A 21,514-nucleotide genomic window follows, 5' to 3' on the forward strand; every position below is an offset into this window, starting at 1 on the left:
TTGGAAAACAGCCTGCCGGACCTCCTTAGCAGTAAAGGGCTTAGCCAAAGAGTCCACATCATCATTCGTTACCCTTTTGTTAAGGTTTCTTAGTATTTGTAGTTATTACAATTACAATGTAGAAACTCAGTTATTGTAATGTAGAAACTCAGTTATTTTAATGTAAAATTTTGATATTTGTAGTTATTGTAATGTAGAAACTCTTGCTGTTGTTTTCGCGTTTCTTCCACCAGTATTTCTTTCCGGCGAGAACCATGTCTTGCCTATTGATGAGGGATGATAAAAGAGAGGATGAAGATGAATTGGAATCTGAATTTGACAGAAGCAACAGTTATTTACACCATAAAAATAGAGTAATTACATCAGAGTCGTATAATAATTGCCTTAAATTATTACAATAATCGTGATGGAACAATAAACATGAGTGAACTATTGTATAGCTATAATAATTATTACAATAATCGTGATTGAACTTTACAATAACCGTGATTGAACTTTACAATAACCAGGATTGAACTATTGTGCACTTTATCTAATACTTTATCTTTGAGGTTAAACATTAACAAGAAGTTTGTCTTGCTGGTGTTTTCACCATTCTTCCCAATGAGAACCATGTCTAACCTATTGATGAGGGTTGGACCAGCAAAAAGTGAAAGCTCCCTGAAAGAAATGAAAACAAAGAAGGGCGTAAGTTGAAAACAACTATTCAACTGAATACAATAACCACTTATAAGTATTAAAATAACCATAAAAGCACTATAAAATAATTGGATAGTTTAGAGAAATAAAAGCATTTTTTGTCAGAATGAAGCAACTAAGAAAAATGAAATACAATAATCCAACTAATTCATTGAAATAACTGAAACAACACAATACAATAACTGGTTATTTCAGAGAAATAATAATGTACTAAACAAACGCTACTACATTAAGATGCAACATTGTTAGCAACATAGATACCACAAACACAAAAAACACATCATCTTCACTAGTGAAGCACAACGACATCACCCAAGAAACCAGAAAAGAACAACATCAAAATCAAAAATCAGGTGCAAAAGCGCAAAATACAATTATGAAAAAATGATAGAAAATGTCATTTAACAACACAAACATAAGAAAATTGAACAACATAATGAACATAACAGACTAAATTGAAGATTACACACACACAAATCATTAAATTCAAAAAAAGAACAAGAAGATGTCAGCGAAATTAAAGACATTCAACGAAAAAATGGAAAAAAATATGATGATGAAAGAGGATGACTGAGCACGAAAAACTGGAAAAAAAGAACAAGAAGATGAATGATTAAACGAAATTGAAGATGAAGTAGAATTACTGAGCATGAAGAAGGAGCCCGAAGAAGGAGCACGCACGAACAAACGCAGTAAAAGAGAGAAATAAAGCATAGTATTATAACCGACTACAAGCATATTATATAAGATCACAATAATAACTCCAAATTGAATTAACTAAGTTAAACAATATAATAATTGAGATGTAATATTATTATAATCAACTTAAACATATTATATAAGAAGACACCATCTTACAACAACTCTTATTTGAAACAACTAAGTAAAATAATAATACAATAATTAAGTTTGAATAATACAATAACTCGGTTAAAGCAATACAATAACTATTATTAACAGAATATATTCTAACATAGCAAACAAGAAGTAACTACAAAATACAATAACTGAGTTTGAATAATACAATAAATCGGTTAAAGTAATACAATAATTGTTATTAACAGATTAACCACAAAACCCTAGAAATTATCAAAGATACAAAAACACAATTTAACTAAAAAAAACTACTCAAACACCTTACAACCAACCTGAATATGTACAAAATCATTTAGAATTCTCATATCAAACTCAAAACTTTATAAATTATTTGGAAAAAAAAATGAGAGAACAAGTAATTTAACAACAAAGACATAAGTACAAACGGATATACACGAATTAACGAAACTGAAACGGATATTAGATAAGAGCGATAATGAAAACACACAAATCAGATTTAGAAACACAAAATTAGTACTTACCTATAGTGAAACTGAAGAGAAATACAAGGATGAAGCGAAAGAGACGACCAAATCTCATTAATTGATGATGAATTTGAACGATTTGTAGCCTGCAACTTGAAAGAATTTCATGAAGATTGAATTTAATAATTTATACGTATTCTTTTTTTTTTTTGTTCTGAATTTTTAGATGTGGAAGGAGGAGAGAGAGTGATTTTTCCTAATAATGAGGGAGATTGAGAGAAAAGTGGGTTTTTATAGGTTGGGTAGGATTTAATCTTAGCCATCCATCTTAGATGAGATCAATGGTCCAGATTCAGAGGGGTAACTCACCAGTAATGACCAAACTCATATGATCCTATATATATATATATATATATATATATATATATATATATATATATATATATATATATATATATATATATATATATATATATATATATATATATATATATATATATATATATATATATGTTGGATGAGTCCACAAATTTGGATGAGTCCATAAGTCCACATCTCTACCATTTGATCTTACAAGATGAATGGTTGAGATTAAAACAAAAAAACACTCACCCAACATGCAATGAATGCTTTGTCTCCCATAATTTCAATTACCTATTTTTCTAATCAATTACTTTCTCTTTCCTATCAACTAATTTATTAAATTAATATACTATCATCTATATTTCAATTATCAAAATATTATAACGAAATTTCATACCCGCGTAAAATAAAAGCGGGTTCGTAAAAGACTCCGTAAATCTCCATACGAACTCCGATTAAGGCGAAACAAAATCCTATATTTATTATTTTTTCGAGCCCGACGCAATGGTAATATTTTTGAATACCATTGAGTTTTCGAAATTTTGAGTACGGCTAATTACTCGGAAGTTCCACCCTATTTGCTTGAAATTATCTCATTTGCTTGAAATTACACTATGCCCACTTGAAGTTACACTATTTTTACTTGAACTTAATTAATTAATTTACTCATATAATTAATTGGATTCCGAATGAAGAGGCGAGGGTGGTGGAACGAACTAAAGTTACACACTTACTTTGTTAAAGTTATACACGCCACATATTAAAGTTACACCTTCAACAATTCATATTAGATAGACATGTGATAAAGTTATACAAATTCAAATTTTACATATACAAAATGACCAAAGGACTAAAGTTACACCCGTCAAGGATAAAAGTTACACTCGCAAACACTAAAGTTACACTCGTAAATAAAAAAAGTTACATAAACTTGTGTTAAAATTACAAAAATTAAAATTAATAAATTCAAAATTTTATATATAAAATGACCCTAAAAGATTAAAGTTACACTCGTGAAAAATTAAACTTATACTCATAAAGCACTAAAGTTACACTCATGAAGCACTAAAGTTACATAACTTGTGCTAAAATTACAAACGTTTAAATTAGTAATATTCAAACTTGTATATACAAAATGACTTTACAAGATTAAAGTTACACTCGTAAAGTACTAAAGTTACACCCTTATAAAAATGAAGTTACATGATATACAACTGAAGTTACACACTACTTGAAGTTACACCCTTACAAGAATAAAGTTACACACTATATAATAGAAGTTACAACATTCATCAACAATCATCAATCTAAATCAATCAATCTAAATCTCACATCTTCATCGTCAATCTATAACACCAAAGACATATCAACATCTTCATCATCAATCAATATCGCCAACGACTCATCATCATCATCATCTCCATCTTCATAAAAAAAACTACAATTAATAATTAAAAAATTTAGATATAATTCATCAAAAAAAAACAATCATACAAATCACTATATTTAAAATTATCAAGCCATTTTAAATACCTAAGCAACCATTTCAACAAAATCCAACAAAAATTAATAAGAAACAAACACAAACCATTATATTCCAAGCACAACCGATCAATCTATAACACCAAAGACATATCAACATCTTCATCATCAATCAATATCGCCAACGACTTATCATCATCATCTCCATCTTCATAAAAAAATTACAATTAATAATTAAAAAATTTAGATATAATTCATCAAAAAAACAATCATACAAATCACTATATTTAAAATTATCAAACCATTTTAAATACCTAAGCAACAATTTCAACAAAATCCAACAAAAATTAATAAGAAACAAACACAAACCATTATATTTCGAGCACAATCGATCAATACTGAATATTTTGAAAACTCAATGGTATATAAAAATATCACCATTACGACGGGCTCGAAAAAATAATAAATTTAGGCTTTTATTTCGCCTTAATCGGAGTCCGAATGAAGATTTACGGAGCTTTTTATGAAGCGGCTTTCATTTTATGCGGAAATAAAATTTTTGATTTGGTTTGAAAATGAAATAGAAATGAGAGGTAAATGAAATTATAAGAGAAAGAATTAATTAGTGTATGGGAAATTGGTGTAAAAGAGACAAACAATTAATTATGCATAGGTAGTGTGAATTGTGTGTCTTTTATCTTTTAATCTCAACCATCCATTTTTTAAGATTCAATGGCTTAGATGAGGACTCATGGACTCAATCTAAAATGGTGGACTTATAGGATCCTATTTCTATATATATATATATATATATATATATATATATATATATATATATATATATATATATATATATATAGAGCAAAGTTCTTCTAAGTCCCTTTTTTTTTGAGTCCATAAGTCCCTCCCACAACCCTTGGATCATGCATGGTAGAAGGTTGAGATTGAAAGCAAAAAACACACTTAACACAAATTAATTCACTTCTCTCTCTAGTTTTAATAATACATTCACTAATTCATTATCATACACAATTAACACCATATTTTGTCTTATACATCAAAGTTTATGAAAATTTTGTTAACATTTTTCATGTTTCGGTTTTTTTCGTTTTTTTTTTCAAGACAAGTTTTCGACTGTTTCGTTTTTTTCGTTTTTTTTTCCGAGACAAGTTTTCGACATTTTAGGATTTTACGAGTGTAATTCTAACAGCAAAAAGTGTAATTTTAAGGAATATTTTCGAGAATTTTGCGTTTCACAAGTTTAACTTCAATCTTTTCCGAGTGATTTTAACGAATAATATTTTGAATTTTTGTAATTTTATCACAAGTTATTGTAATTTAGCATTTTACGAGTGTTATTTTAATGACAAAAAGTGTTATTTTAGTCCAGATAAGTGTAATTTCAGTCCAATGAGATTGTTATTTTTAGTCAACGAGAATATAATTTTAGTCCAGAAAAGTGTAATTTTAGTCCAGAAAAGTATAATTTCAGTCCACTGAGAATGTAATTTTAGTCCATTGAGAGTGTAACATTAGTCCAATGAGAATATGACCAAGTCCATGGAGAGTGTAGTATTAGTCCAATAGTAGTAAGTGTAATTCTAGCAGAAAAAGTGTAATTTTAGCCGAAAAAAGTGTAATTTTAACAGAAAAAAGTGTAATTTTAATGAAAAAAGTGTAATTTTAACAGAAAAAAGTGTAATTCTAACAGAAAAAAGTGTAATTCTAACAACTAAAAGTGTAATTTTAGCCGAAAAAAGTGTTATTCTAGCAAAAAAAAGTATAATTTTAACAGAAAAAAGTGTAATTTTAATGGAGGAAAGTGTGATTTTAACAGAAAAAGGTGTAATTCTAACAACAACAAAAAGTGTAATTTTAGCAGAAAAAGTGTAATTTTAGTCGAAAAAAGTGTTATTCTAGCAGAAAAAAGTATAATTTTAACAGAAAAAAAATGTAATTTTAATGGAGAAAAGTGTAATTTTAACAGAAAAAAGTGTAATTTTAATAGAAAAAAGTGTAATTTTAATAAAGAGTAATTGTAATTCTAGTAGAGAAAAGTGTAATTCTAAGATGAAAAAAGTGTAATTCTAACAGAAAAAAGAGTAATTATTACAGGAAAAAGAGTAATTCTAGGAGAAAAAAATGCACATCTAAGATGAAAATCAACAAATAACCTTAGATCTATTTATTAGATCTAAGACTAAAATAAAACAATCTAATATAACAACAATTGAAGGAAAAACCTAGATCTAAAATTTAAAAAATAATGAGAAGCCAACAATCACAACTAAAGTTAAAAAAAAAAAAAAAAAAAACGAATCACTGAAAAAAAAAAGCAAACACAAAACAAGTAAAGAAAAACAAAACAAGACACAACAATACTAAAATCATCGACTTACTTTACTAATACTAAAAATCTAGTTCATACTAAAAATCATGATAATACGATTTTTTTTAAAAAAAATCTACTTTATATTTAGTAGATCTACAAATAAAATCAACAAATTAGAAAAATAAATAAGATCTAAGAAAAAAATATAAAGGAAATTTGAAAAAAAAATGTATAAGAAGAAAAAAAAAACACCCAACCACCTAGAAGATCTGAGAAGACAGAAAAAAAAATAAAAATAAAAAATAAACAATCACAAACACCCAAATATGAGAAAAACGAAAAAAAACACCAACAAAAAAATCTGAAGAAAGCAAAGGAAAAAAAAAAAAAAACAAATTCGAAATCTGAAAAGTAATAAAAACAAAAAAAACAAAAAACAAAACACAAAACACAAGATCTGGAAAGACGGAAAAAAAAGGAGAAGAGGAGTGGTGGCGCGGTTATGGCGGTTGTAGTGGCGACTGGTGGTGTGGTGGGTGTTGGTGACGTCCGGTGGAGAGTGGTGTGCGCGGTGGTGTCGGGTTGGAGAGGAGATGAGGCGTGAAGGAGGGAGGCAGTGTGTAGTGGTGGGTGAGGTCGTGTGGTGGGTATGCAGTGGTTTCGGTGTGGGGTTGGGGTGTGGGTCGTGAGTGGTGGTGGGGGAGGTGGCAGATCTGTGGTGGGGGTAGGTGTGGTTGGTGGTCGTGTCGGATTGTCGGGTGGGTGTTGTTGTGGTGTGGTGGCTGTGTGGAAGTGGTGACCGGTGATGGGTAGGCCGGTGGTGGGTGGCACGGTGGTGGCGGAGGCTTTTTTTAGGGTTTGATTTCTTTGTTTTTTTTTAAAGTGGGGGAGACTGGGAGAGTGTTTTTGTTTTTTTTTTTGTTTTGAGAATTTTGATTTAATTGGGATTTTAGAGAGGGGAGAGGATGATATTGTGAGGGATGAGTGAGAAGTGTGTGTGAAAAAAAATCTTATATAGTGAATTAATATTTAATTAATGTGGATTAGTAAAGTAGAGAGGGGAAGTGTTTAAGTATGCATTAATCCCCCTTTTTTTGCTTTCAATCTTAGCCCTCCAACTTCCCCATCCAAGGGCTCTAAGGAGGACTTATGGACTCAAATGTAAGACATGGACTCACTTGATCTTTACACTATATATATATATATATATATATATATATATATATAGTCCACCTTAAGTCATTAAGTCCATAAGTCCCATTTAGAGCCCTTAGATTGTGAGGATGAATGACTAAGATTACACCAAAAAGCAACTTATAACATTATAATAATATGTAGACTATTTACCTCTCTCCTTAGGGTGATAGACTCACTGTTCAAATTCTGCATGTTTGTGTCCTCCATCAGTCATACGCACGTTATTCAACTTCCCTCCACTATCTCATACAACTCCTCTAATAATTTCAAAAAATCGTCCTTACTAATTACTGTGTTTCATCTGATATTTCTTCAATTTTATTTTCTACATATCCTCTTCCTTACCAAATACAACAAATCCATTTTTTTCTCTATATTTTATTCCATTGAAACGCTCGCAGTTCCTATCTTTGTTTCTTTACCTCACTTTGAAGGTAATTCATTGATCATCCTTTATTCTTTTCTTTGTTGTATTTTTTTTAAATTTGCAAATTATCCTTGAGTCGTAATTGTTATATTGGGGTTATTTCATTTTTGTATTTTGTTATTTATGAGTTTATGATTTTATTGCATGTTTAAATTTATGTGATTTTTATTATATTTGATTATCCATAAACATTTTGATTCATTAGCATGTTTGAATTTAATTTTAAGTGGGTAGTGTAAATATTATAGTCTTTGAATTGCTAATTAAATTGATAGTGTAAATCTGAACTGATGGGTAGTGTGAATGTATTTGTTAGGGTTTCAATCGAGCCTGTTTTTGGGGATTGTAAATGTGATGTAATGGGACCGTGAATGTGAGGACAACCCAGTGTAAATGTGAACCAAAAAAAGTGTAAATGTGAACAAATAGAAAGTGTAAATGTGAATATAGAAGAAGTGTAAATGTGAACAAATAAAGTGTAAATCTGACTAAATTGGAAGTTTAAATGTGAAGATATTCAAAGTGTAAATGTGAGGATAGAGTAAGTGTAAATGTGAACACAAAGTGTAAATCTGACAAAATTGGAAGTGTAAATGTGAAGATACTGGGAGTGTAAATGTGAGGATAGAGTAAGTGTAAATGTGAACACTAAAATAGAATCGACAAAATTGGAAGTGTAAATGTTAAGATAATGGAAGTGTAAATGTGAGGGTAGGAGAATTGTAAATGTGAACAAATAAAGGGTAAATCTGACTAAATTGGAAGTGTAAATGTGAAGATACTGGAAGTGTAAATGTGAGGATAGGAGAAGTGTAAATGTGAACAAATAAAGTGTAAATCTGACTAAATTGGAAGTGTAAATGTGAAGATACTGGAAGTGTACATGTGAGGAGAGGAGAAGTGTAAATGTGAACAAATAAAGTGTAAATCTGACTAAATTGGATGTGTAAATGTGAAGATACTGGAAGTGTAAATGTGAGGATAGAGTAAGTGTAAATGTAAATGTGTAGACTCTTATAGATTGACTGATATTGTGCATTTCTTATGTACTTTTTTTTCCTGATTCAGATGGTATCTGATGGAGAACTACCTGAAAGCGAAGAACAACCCTAAGTTACCCCTATCAATTTTCCGTTAAGTGTCGCCCAACAGGCTTCACAAGCTTATTAGTAAGCTTAACATTGCTCAACGAGCCATTTGTCTGAGGATTGGATTTGGGGTCGCTTCATATTAAACTCAGAACTTTCCGCTTTCACATGTTCTGAATTTCTCGAGGCTTTCAAGCCGATGGTTCTTATGTTTTCGGGCGTCGGAGTTGAAGGAGTTTATGGTTACTAAGTATGATGTCTATGACTGTTTCATGTTACTTGTTGGTGAGAGAGAGATGGAAATAGTACCTCTTTGGACATATGCCTGGTGCTAAAGATGAAAAATATGTGCGCATAAAACAACTGTGGCGCAAAAAGTTCAAAGTGAAATCAAATTCTGATTCTATTCCTTTAGGAGACGTCTTCAATTATATTGAGTCATAGCAATTCAAAGATCGAGGGGATGAATTCTGCCGCCTGTTTGTGCTTCTTAGCATTTCATCATTCCTTGCGCCGACATTGAACAACGGCATTGAAATCAAACTTTTGAAAGTGATTGAAGATGTGAGTGCCATACCGGAGTATGACTGGTGCTCGTATGTATTAGAATGTTTAGCTCTGCTGCGGTGAGGCTCGCAGCGTGCGATCCACATCCGCTTGGTTGTATCCCTTTCCTTATGATTACTTATTTTCAGCGGTATGATTACCGTGGTATGAGTTGCCCAGATGGCCTTCCACTTATTCAGCATTGGGATCTGAAAACTCTTTCGAAGAGGTTAAAAGATGAGCTGGACGTGGGTCCATTGGGTCGACTAACTTTGTCGAAGGTGAAGTACCCCCGATGTCAAAACAAGACCCCTGATGAGAAGGACACTGGTAATACGATGTTGGCCATAGCTGGCGCGCCCAAGGTGCCATTGGCAAGCCCTACGCCTCTTCTGATTTCAACGTCGGGTACAACACCCGATAAGAAGTTTATTCAGATTAATATATATATATATATATATATTGAGCAGGTATATTTTGTGTATCTAGACTCTTAAATCTTTTTTTGTTACCAACTGTAGGGTGTACACGAGCTGTACTTGAAGATTCAAAGGAATGCTGTGGCCTTCTATTCCTGGTATGCGGATGCAGCTGCAATGCTTAAGAATTTAACAACAGGTGCTACTTCTTCAACTGATCTTGTTCCGTCACAAGCGACGCAAGCTTTTTTTGAAGGTGCAAAGGTGAAGGAATATGTTGAAGAAGTTGGAAATTTAGCTTCCCAAATGAAGAAATATAATGATAACGCTCCCTCATTGTCAGATGTTGGGAAGGTGGCTAAGAAAAAAACAAAGGCAAGCAAGAAAAAAAAGACCAAGGTTCCTAAGTTCGAGTTTACGCCTACTGTAGAACCTGTATCACTTGCAAAAGATTCTGATTTGGGTGATAAAGCAGGTGAGGCGGCGATGTCACAGGTAATGGAGACCGCTGATTTCTACAACACCGTTGAACTTAACGAAGCCTGTGAAGAGAGGAAGAGGAATGCGGGCTAGATTTAACCGACGACTTGACTCAATTAACGGATCGGCAGATTATAGAGAAAATTTATAGCCCGGATGAAGTTGAAGAAGCTTACACAAAGCCCTCATTGAACGAGGAGTAGGAAAGTTTGGGAGGGGAAGTGCCTGACACTAGTGGTGCCCCTGAGAAAGCTGAACATGTTGTTGAGAAGTGTAAGTCAGAAGCAACGAATAAGGTTGATGCGGATGTGGTAGGTCAGTCAACTGAAGATGGTTCATCTTCAGTTCAACTAAAATTTATTTCTCTCCGATATTAAGAACGCGCGCGCAAGGTTTGTGAGATATTGGTGATGGTGGTGGTGAAGCGGCAGAGGGCTGCGTCTGCAGAGAGGTGAGGATGAGTTTGTGCGGGGTATGGATATGGGAGGGCTCAAGAACATGGGCACATTCTTGGTGAAGGGAGGTGTCTTATTCAAAAGTAGCGAACAAGGTGGATGCGGATGTGGTAGTCCCGTCAATTGAAGATGGTTCATCTTCATTTCAGTTGAAATTTATAGCGACAACTGATATTAATAACGCGCTGAATAAGTTGTCAGACAGCGGTGATAGTGAAGTGGCTAAGGTGGTGCACCGAGAGAACAGGACGAGGCTGTTCAGGGAATGGATATGGAGCCGCCTCAAGATCAGGGGCCCTGCCGTGGGCCCGAATTACTGGTGGTTGGACTAGTGCCTGGCGTGGATGTGGATGTTATCGGTGCACCGACAGACCAGGACGAGGCTGTGCAGGGCATGGACATGGAGCCGCCTCAAGATCAAGGGCCCTGCCGTGGGCCCGAACCACTGGTGGTTGGACTAGTGTCTGGTGAGGCTGTGGATGTTAGCGGTGCACAGGGAGTGGAACAGCCCGTTGACCAACCACAATTTAGTGGTACGAAAGTACCGGATGGTGAGCCTGGCGTTGTTTCATCCACAATCCGTGAAGATGCATCGCAAGAAGGGTTAGAGAGTGGTGGTGGCATGTTCAACGGGCAAGGTGAACGCCCTACTGCACAACCCGCTTGTCCTGGTTCATTTCAGAATGATGAGAAGCCCATGGATGTTGTAGAGGGAGTAGATAAGGTGGTTGTTAAAGCACCGTCCTCCGAGTTTAAGTTGCCGGAATTTCAGTGTACGTTTATATCTACTGCAGAGCTAGCTGAGACATTTAAGGGGGTTCCAGGGGAGGATTTTGGAATGACTGATGTGGCAGGCCCTTCTGAACCAGCCGTTCCTGCGGATGGTCGGGAAATTTATGTCCCTCGGAGTAACCTGGATCACCACCCTTTCCTATTTCATTCAACTGAGCCCTTACAGTGCATGGAAGTGGTCCCTGAGAATTTGACTTGCACCATGGATTGTGGGGAACCCATGCCTGAGCAGGGCTTTGTTACTGTAGACCTGCAGCTGAATAAGAAATTATTTAGGAATGTTTTTAAGGAAAGGAAATACGTCCTAGACTACGTATTTAACAAATCAGAAGCTTGGTTGAAAGGGTGACTCGATTAATTTCTATGTCAAACATATTAATACTTATATGTTGTCGTAATCATGTTCGCCTTATATAATTTTTTCTTTTTTTGTAAGGAAGAATTGGCAGTTTTTTCAGACTTTTTCTTCGTGTCTCGGGAAGACATGTTAACCCTTGAACCTGGACATGAAGTTATGTCTTCTGTTATCGATTGTTGGTGCCTACTAATCAATAAGATGATGTATGACCAAACTGCACCAGTTGCATCTTCTCGTTGTTTCTTCGGGCTTAGTCACACCGTACTTGTCCTATCCTCACTCATTGTAATTTGTATAGTTCCAATTTAATTGTAACGTAAGTGTCTAAATTTAATAGCGATGCCCTTCGTTTGAACAGAGTGCTGCGCTGGATATTTGGAAAGCCAAGAAGAAAGGAATTGTTCTTGACAAAAAGGACGAAATCTGGGCTGGGTGGGATGCTTGGATTCAATCCTGTTTGTCTCCATTTCAACTTGGATCTGATATGGTAAGTGTAAATGTGACCTATTGTGAAGTGTAAATGTAATCACACAGAAAGTGTAAATGTCATCACAAAGAAAGTGTATATGTGATTTTCACAGAAAGTGTAAATGCCTGGATGTGATTAAGAAGAAAGTGTAAATGTCATGACATATGAAGTGTAAACGTGAGACATAGTGAACTGTAAATATCGTGAGATATTGTGAAGTGTAAATGTCATGACATATGAAGTGTAAATGTGAGACATAGTGAAGTGTAAATGTCATGATGTATAGTGTAAATGTGATTATATTGAAAGTGTAAATGTGATGACATAGGGAGTGTAAAGGTGACTAAATAGGAAGTGTAAATGTCAGCACATATAAAGTGTAAATGTGAATATATGGAAAGTGTAAATGGCATGACATAGGGAGTGTAAATGTGAGACATAGTGAAGTGTAAATGTCATGATGTATAGTGTAAATGTGATTATATTGAAAGTGTAAATGTGATGACATAGGGAGTGTAAAGGTGACTAAATAGGAAGTGTAAATGTCAGCACATATAAAGTGTAAATGTGAATATATGGAAAGTGTAAATGTCATGACATAGGGAGTGTAAATGTGAGACATAGTGAAGTGTAAATGCCATGATGTATAGTGTAAATGTGATTATATAGAAAGTGTAAGATAATGACATAAGGAGTGTAAAGGTGAATAAATAGGAAGTGTAAATATCAGGACGTATAAAGTGTAAATGTGATGATATAGAAAGTGTAAATGTCGTGACATAGGAAGTGTAAATGTCATGACATATAAAGTGTAAATGTGAATATATGGAAAGTGTAAATGTCATGACACATGGACTGTAAATGTGACGAATTATTGAAAGTGTAAATGTGAAATTTTACTGAGTGTATCTTTTAGGTCTTTGTTGTCACATCCGCCAGGTCTTCATCCCGGTCTTATCTGGCAATAATGATCATTACAGTTGTGCATGCATAAACTTCGTATCTGAGCAGATAGAGTATTTGGACAACCGTCGCTACAACGATGATTTTGAGAAGCTTCCATATTTTGGAATTTCGCGTATTGCGGTAATAATTATAAATAGCATACATTAATTTGTTCTTTAGTGTATATGTATTCTGGAATCGTAAACACTGTTTTTAAATTGACTAGTTTTTTGAAATTCCTTTTACAGTGTGATTTAATTGGCGAGTATCTGGAGTCTAAAGGGTTTGTCAGAGGTTCAAAGGTCGTCGGGTTTAAATTTGTCAATTTCGAATTTAAATGGCAAGGTAGGGGGTATTCTGCGTTTGATTGCGGGGTGTACATGATGATACACATGCTGCTTTTCAATGGGAAGCTTTTGACTGCGCCTTAGGTGAGATGGACGTTATCAACCTCATCCGGGCTGAAGTGGTGTCGATCCTTATCCTGAGTGACCATAACAAAGTGAGGGAGAGCGTTCTCGAAAGGATAACCCAATTCAGGCAAAAGTATGGTCAAGGTCTGAATTCGATCTCCAATGCTGCACAGAAGCGAAGTCTGGACGATGAGGAAGAGATTACGTACAGTAAACGTCCCCGTGTTGCAGACCCACCCCCTAAACTCGTAGAAGGAAGCCCTGTGGTCAATCCTGTAGCCATACAGGCGAAAAGCAGCCCCGTTGTTGTTCAAGCGTCAGCGCAGTCTTCAGGTAGCCAACCTTTGTCAGCCGTAAGGAGCCATCCCCGGGGCGGGGGGGATGGCTTGGGATGCTCAATTGACTGTGGGGCTGCTGGTACGCAGACTCTTGTTGTCTCGACCTTCTTACGGAACAATCAAAATTTGGTCAGGGGTGTTCGATCACGTCGAAAGCATGCGGTGGACTATTGCTTGTTAGACGACTACAACTTTGAAAATTCGTTAGTATCTGCTAGACTCTTATAACAGGGCCAATTAGTTACGATATTTAGTTTGTAACTACTTCTCAATTTCTTACTACTATACGTGTGTTTCATTGCAGCGAATCAATCTCTTGGTACAGTAGGCATCCCGCGCTACGCCGGTCCGACATCATGTCCATGCTTCCTGAGGTTGTAATATCGCCTGTTGTCATTGAGTCCTGGGCTGTTTTGCTGAACCATTTGGAGTCTGCTGAATACTGACTTCCTAGGATGGCCTTCTTTGGGATACGTCATATGGTACCCCCCCATCCTCCGCACAAAGCCTAAAAGTTATACATTATTTTTACTTTTATTATGTAGGCTCACTCACTTCTCTGAACAGGAATGTATCATGCAGCTTTTGGATATACGTGAAGTGTGCTCTGATCTAATGACATCACCGATCGGCTGTATCACATTTGGGATACCTTCATCCAGGACTGTGACAAAACTTTCAACCTGAATGCCGAGTTTATCTTCGTACCTGTCAACATTGATGGGCACTTTGCATGCGTATGTATAAAATTTTGGACAACAAACTGTTGATCTCCTTGACTACCAACATCATGCCAACTGGGATCAGTCTGAAATGTGCAATGTTACTCGCCAAGTGGTAAGTCTGATGCCAATAAATCATTTTCGAAGAGATGAACAATAGATGGTTTATTTAATTGTTAGTGCTTTAATGGCAGGCATCAGCTGTTAGTGATTATTTGGATGTCAGAACGGACAGGGGATACGAGATTACTAGCTTTGAGCATCGGCAAATCCCGTTCAGGCGCCAAACACCCCTTCCTAACATAACAGAATCAGGGATTTTCCGTATGATGTATATCTTTGATGTACGAGGGTCAACCTTTTGAGCATCCAGACTTGGAGAGGAAGAGGAATCGGCGGTACTTGGTAGTCGAGTTGGTGGCGACGCTTGTTCTAGCTGACATAAATGTCAACAGAGACATTTTTGAAGCAAAGTTGAATGGGTTTATCGCTGGAAAAGAAGATTTATGGGCTAAGTTACAAAAGAAGCGCAAAATTAAGGCTGTGTTATCGAAAAAGTAAACAATTTGTGGACATATTTTTGATTGAAATGTATTTTGTTTGACAATCTTGAAGTTAGAAAAGAATGTTTTGTATTTTGGTTGGCAATGTTTACACAAATGTGTAATTTTTAAATTGTAAGTGTAATCATTACAGTAATGAAGTGTAATGGTAAATTACACTAATGAAGTGTAATGGTTTACTATTTTTTGGCAGTTATAATCATAGTTTTTTCAAAGTGTAAATGTGACTAAATTGCAAGTGTAACTATTAACACACTTGTAATTTAGTCACATTTACACTTTAAGTGTAACTGTTAACACACTTAAAGTGTAAATGTTAACAGTGAAATTGAAGAATTTCTTCAAAGTGTAAATGTGACTAAATTGCAAGTGTAACTGTTAACACAGTTGCAATTTAGTCCATTTACACTTTAAGTGTAACTGTTAACACACTTAAAGTGTAAATGTTAACACTGTCAGTGTCAACTTTATCATACTGAAAGTGTGAATGTAAACACACTGAAATTGAATTTCAGTGTAAATGTGGTGACATGGGAAGTGTAAATGTGGTGATAGCCCAAGTGTAAATGTGAACCAAAAAAAGTGTAAATGTGAACAAATAGAAAGTTTAAATGTGAATATAGGAGAAGTGTAAATGTGAATAAATAAAGTGTAAATCTGACTAAATTTGAAGTGTAAATGTGAAGATATTCAAAGTGTAAATGTGAGGATAGAGTAAGTGTAAATGTGAACACAATGGGTAAATCTGACTAAATTGGAAGTGTAAATGTGAAGATACTGGAAGTGTAAATGTGCTGACATAACAAGTGTAAATGTTAACACCAGTTATTTGAAAATAAGTGTAACTGTTACTTGAAATAACATAAGTAATCCAAAATAAGTTCAAGTAACACAATGTTTGGCTATCTAATAAAACAGAGAGATTTTGGTCTTATGACAGTGTAACTCTAACGTTGGTGTTACTAAAAGTTACACCAACTGTTCAGTTCAAAATTCAAAGTTACGCCGCCATGAGACCAATTCCTAATCGCCCGCTCCAGTTATAGCACATCAAAGTTTTAAGTTACACACTCAAAATATATAGAGCAACATTTGTCACTGATCTGACGTCTATTCTTGTTCTGATTCCAGCTCTTCCTCCTCCTCTCCTTCATCATCTTCTGGTTCAGACGACCCTTCGCACAATAGCGTGTGTCTTTGAGAAGGGTTATGGCGATTCCTCTTGTCGTGATTTGTCATTCTCTTGCAATTCTTACACTTACGTTTGGGTTTCCTAGCCAATACCATTGCTTTTGTTTTGGTGACAAAGAATCTTTTCCGGTCCCCTTGTTTTTGAATTCTTTGGTAGCAATATCGTCACTACCTCACATGCCGTACAATTCAGAAATTTCTCCATTTGTTGATTTTTATTCAACACTTCCCCTAATGGTGACAGGGACTGTTTAAATGCCCTAATTACGGCGGAAAAGTCAACATCGCCTACTCCTTTGTCTCGAAGGAGCCCTACGACTTCATGAACTTCGACCACATTATTGACATTGCAATTTGTTTTTCATCGATGACTTGCATGTTTTCTGTCCCTTCACCATTAGTATTGAAAATCCTTAATCGGAGATACTCTTTCATCCATCTATTTACAACATAATCTTCTGGTATAGTCTTTATCCCACTTGCTGAAAAAATCCATATTATATGGCGGCATAGGATTTCGGTTTTTCAAACATCGTACAACTGCAGCTTGCTTTACGTGTACCTGTGTCATCGGTTAAAGCTAGCATGTAAGTGTGAACGTTAAAAATAGTGTCACTGATGTAAAGTGTAAATGTCATGAATTGTAAAGTGTAAATGTTAAGTTATTAGAAGTATAAATGTAAACTAATAGGAAGTGTAAATGTCATGAACTGTAAAGTGTAAATGTTAAGTTATTAGAAGTGTAAAAGTTAAGTTATAGGAATTTAAATGAGATAAAAACAGAAAGTGTAAATGTCATATGATGTAAAGTGTAAATGTCATGAATTGTAAAGTGTAAATGCTAAGTTATTAGAAGTGTAAATGTAAACTAATAGGAAGTGTAAATGTCATGAACTGTAAAGTGTAAATGTCATTAAGTGGAAAAGTGTAAATGTTAAGGTATAGGAAGTGTAAATGTCATATGATGTAAAGTGTAAATGTCATGAATTGTAAAGTGTAAATGTTAAGTTATTAGAAGTGTAAATGTAAACTAATAGGAAGTGTAAATGTCATGAACTATAAAGTGTAAATGTTAAGTTATTAGAAGTGTAAATGTTAAGTTATAGGGATTTAAATGAGATAAAAACAGAAAGTGTAAATGTCATATGATGTAAAGTGTAAATGTCATGAAATGTAAAGTGTAAATGTCATTAAGTGGAAAAGTGTAAATGTTAAGGTATAGGAAGTGTAAATGTCATATGATGTAAAGTGTAAATGTCATGAATTGTAAAGTGTAAATGTTAAGTTATTAGAAGTGTAAATGTAAACTAATAGGAAGTGTAAATGTCATGAACTGTAAAGTGTAAATGTTAAGTTATTAGAAGTGTAAATGTTAAGTTATAGGAATTTAAATGAGATAAAAACAGAAAGTGTAAATGTCATAGGAAGTGTAAACTACCTGGACTGTATGCAACTTTAAAATTCTTCTTTCTGGATGAATCTTTGACAGTAGTTACCTCTAGCTCGCCTCTCTCAGTAAAACCTCCTGTTCTACATGTATCAATTGAGAAGATGACTTCTTGTTTGAATTTCTGGAAAGCTGAATAGGTGTACACCTTTGCAGCATGAATCTCAAATGCCAGATGTGTTGACGCCGCTGCGAACAAGTGCTTATCCATGTTGTCAAGCTGCTTCTGTGTATGTCTTTGTTGGTCCATAGCGCTCTCAAAACGCATCCAAAACTCAACCAATGTTCCTGACTTATGCTCAAACCTCTTGAAAAAGCTATTTACGCTCTCTGATCTTTGAGTCATCCTCATAATCGACGCCATCCTCAAGTCTCTGCAATGCGCCATCACCCACTGTCCCCTTATAGCTTATGTATCTGCAAACCAATCATTTACGCCAACACCATGATCTTCAATTATTTGCTCCCAAATACCATCAAATTCTGCTGCCTGAAGCTCATCGTCCCATATAATGTCATTAATTTTACACATGAAGTCATTATAATCACTCCTAGAGACGCCAAACTTACTGGGCATTTTGTTCATTATATGCCACATACAGAACCGATGACGCACTGTCTTGAAAACCAGAGGGACAGATTTGATAATACCTGGGTCCTGATATGTAATTATGTACTCGGGTTCCTTACCCCCCATTGCTTGTAAAAACCGCCTGAAAACCCAATTAAATGACACATAATCTTCCCTTGCAATTAGAGCCCCACAGAACGTCACAGATCGTTTATGGTGGTCAACACCTGTGAATGGTGTGAATACCATATAATACTTATTGGTGGAGTAAGTCGGGTCGAATGACACCGCATCACCGAAATTTTTGTAATTATCTCGGGTAGTATCGTCCGCCCATATGGCCCTACGTAGGCTGCCATCATCGTCAAGGTCATAGTCAAAGTAGAAACCTATTCTTGTTTCAGTCATTTCCTTGAAATGATCAACAAACAACAGACCATCCCGTTCGTGAATGAAACATTTAACATCCCTATGGAAGTTCTTAAAATCATTTAAGCTTGCTCCAATGTTTTCGTATCCATTCACTTGTTCTTTGCAGATTCTGTATGTCTTTGTTGCTCCTATCTTCAGCTGCCAATCAATCATTAACAGATACGTCATATAAATATAACATGAATGGAATTATTTATTTAGTATAAAGAGTGATTATGTATTACAAACCCTTGATTTCCAAATGATTATCATCTTGTGATAATATGTTATGTTACGCGACAATTTCTGGAACTCTCTGTCCTTAAGTGAGATAAGCTCGTGATTGTGACCCTCGTGGAACCGGTCAATTAATAAAAGACAATTCTTCATATATAGTCGTATCCTCGCTTTACACCCCACTCTAGTGACCCTGAATATCCTTTGTGACTTCTCCCCAACCAGTCCGTCATCCCGATCTTTACTGGGCGTCTTATGAGCGAAACCTTCTTGATTGCAGACGACGAGCTTTGACTTGATCTCACCGCCACGCCATTTTTTTGTTGTGTACCTACGTACATCAAACCCACAAGCAATGGCGTATATCTTATAAAAAGTCACCGCGTCCTCAACCCCCCAAACTCCTGGCCGATGTACGGGGTAAACCTCTTCTCGACCTCCCTACACAGCTCCGGCCTGTCAGGTTGAACTCCATTCTGTTTTAGCAAGTCTGTAAATGTGCACAGAGTGTAAGTGTAAATGTAAAGGTCATCAAATATGAAGTGTAAGTGTAAATGTCCATAGAGTTTAAGTGTAAATGTCATCAGATATGAAGTGTAAGTGTAAACGTAACTCGAAGTAAAGTGTAAATGTAAAGGGAATTTTCCATAAATGTAAATATTCCAAAAGTGTAAATGTGCAAATTATGATGTCCCAAAAGTGTAAGTGTAAATGTAAACATCCAAAAGTGTAAGTGTAAATGTCAGCAGAAACGAAGTGTAAATGTGCTATTCTGAAAGTGTAAATGTCAGCAAAAGTGTAAATGTCAGCAGAAATGCAGTGTAAATGTGATGCTTTAAAAGTGTAAATGTCAACAAAAGTGTAAATGTTGTCAGAATGCTAACTCACATAAAAAATATAACAATAAAAAGTGTAAATGTAAAACTATAGCAAAAGTGTTCATGTAAATGTTGTCAGAATGCGTTGATGCTACTCAAAACTCAAATTAATGAAAACCCAGCATGCAGATTTACTTCTAACAATCTTCATTTCAAACCCAGTAACAAATAATAATAACAAGAATGAACAAATTCGATGACATGCAAAATTTATCATTACCTTCATCCATCCTATTCAACTGAAAATATTAAAACGTGACTGAAAACAATGAATAAAATGAAGAAATACCATTGATGCCATCTATTATTTGCATGTTTACGCTGATTTGCAGGATTTGGAGAGAACTTTAGCTCAAAACTTCGTTTTCAGATGGAAGAACCCAGTTTTAAAGAGAAGAAAGAAAGAATAAAGTTAAAAATAAGTGTGTTAAGGAAGGAAGAATGTGGGAGTGTAAACATAGTACAAAGGATATATCCTTTTGTCCGCAGGAAATGATCATTGGTAAGGAAAATTTGCAGGAAATGTTGTCCTCTTTCCTACCCAAGCTTTTCCCTTTTTTTTTTGGCCTATATTTTGTAAAAAATCTCCACCTTAGATGTTGTCCATCTAAGAGTCCTTATAAGGACTTAAGGACTCAAATGAGGTAAGGGACTCATTAGATCTCCTATATATATATATATATATATATATATATATATATATATATATATATATATATATATATATATCGTTTTTCGACCGTGTCGATTATAATTATCGTAGTTCACTAATATAGTTCACATAAAAGGTGATAGATAATAAATCGACAAGACCTTTCACATATTTAAAATTGAGATTAGCCTTTCTAAATAGTAGGACTCATGAATCCCTTTGACATTTGGGGTAGATTCGATTTCCCGTGGTACTTTCATTTTTCATCGGGTAAGTGGGGTAATAACAAGTTATTACACGCGAAATTTGGTTGGTCTCAACGGGACATGAAGACTAGTCTTATGTTCCGAGGCTAGAGATGAACTTAACGTAATTTCATCGACCGAGAGTTCTAATTGTAGAATCGGTTAAGGAGTTAACCCACCAAGTTATATTAGTGAGGGATGTATCGGTTTCCCGGGCCCGAGTTAATATGGATTTGGATCTCGGAATCATTTATATAATTGGGTGGAGGTCATTATATAAATGCTAAAACATGTTAAAATATTTTCATAGATGAACGATGAATGTTTCTTTTCCCACTATTTTGTTGTTTTATGTTGTTCTTTATCATTTCTTCTATTAATATATGATACTATTTCGATATTAACTTATGACTCCATTAAACCACTATTGCCAAAGACAAATAGAATCTCTTTCTAAATCCTCAAATGAACCATTTAAATAGGACATGGACTA

The 21,514-nt window shown here is 34.8% G+C and overlaps 2 protein-coding genes and 1 long non-coding RNA gene across 3 annotated transcripts; 1 reads left to right on the forward strand and 2 right to left on the reverse strand.

Annotated features, from left to right (window-relative positions):
- Positions 1–3,469: 3,469 nt before the first annotated feature.
- Positions 3,470–4,131, reverse strand: LOC141621426 (uncharacterized). The gene is made up of 2 exons (XR_012532321.1): positions 3,952–4,131; positions 3,470–3,801 (listed from the first exon to the last, which is right to left on the reverse strand). It is a non-coding gene; the product is annotated as an uncharacterized LOC141621426 (long non-coding RNA).
- Positions 4,132–10,858: 6,727 nt separating this feature from the next.
- Positions 10,859–14,568, forward strand: LOC141621427 (uncharacterized). Its single transcript, XM_074437948.1, has 3 exons — positions 10,859–13,494; positions 13,602–14,307; positions 14,409–14,568. The coding sequence occupies exon 1, from the start codon at positions 11,055–11,057 to the stop codon at positions 11,928–11,930; it is 876 nt and encodes a 291-aa protein (XP_074294049.1). The 5' UTR covers positions 10,859–11,054; the 3' UTR covers positions 11,931–13,494; positions 13,602–14,307; positions 14,409–14,568.
- A 3,868-nt stretch (positions 14,569–18,436) lies between these two features.
- On the reverse strand, positions 18,437–20,354 carry LOC141617522 (protein FAR-RED IMPAIRED RESPONSE 1-like). Its single transcript, XM_074434716.1, has 4 exons — positions 20,345–20,354; positions 19,673–19,736; positions 19,439–19,577; positions 18,437–19,168 (listed from the first exon to the last, which is right to left on the reverse strand). The coding sequence occupies exons 1-4, from the start codon at positions 20,352–20,354 to the stop codon at positions 18,437–18,439; spliced, it is 945 nt and encodes a 314-aa protein (XP_074290817.1).
- Between the last annotated feature and the right edge of the window lie 1,160 nt (positions 20,355–21,514).

This window comes from Silene latifolia, chromosome X (assembly GCF_048544455.1).
Source record: "Silene latifolia isolate original U9 population chromosome X, ASM4854445v1, whole genome shotgun sequence".
Taxonomy (NCBI): Eukaryota; Viridiplantae; Streptophyta; class Magnoliopsida; order Caryophyllales; family Caryophyllaceae; genus Silene; species Silene latifolia.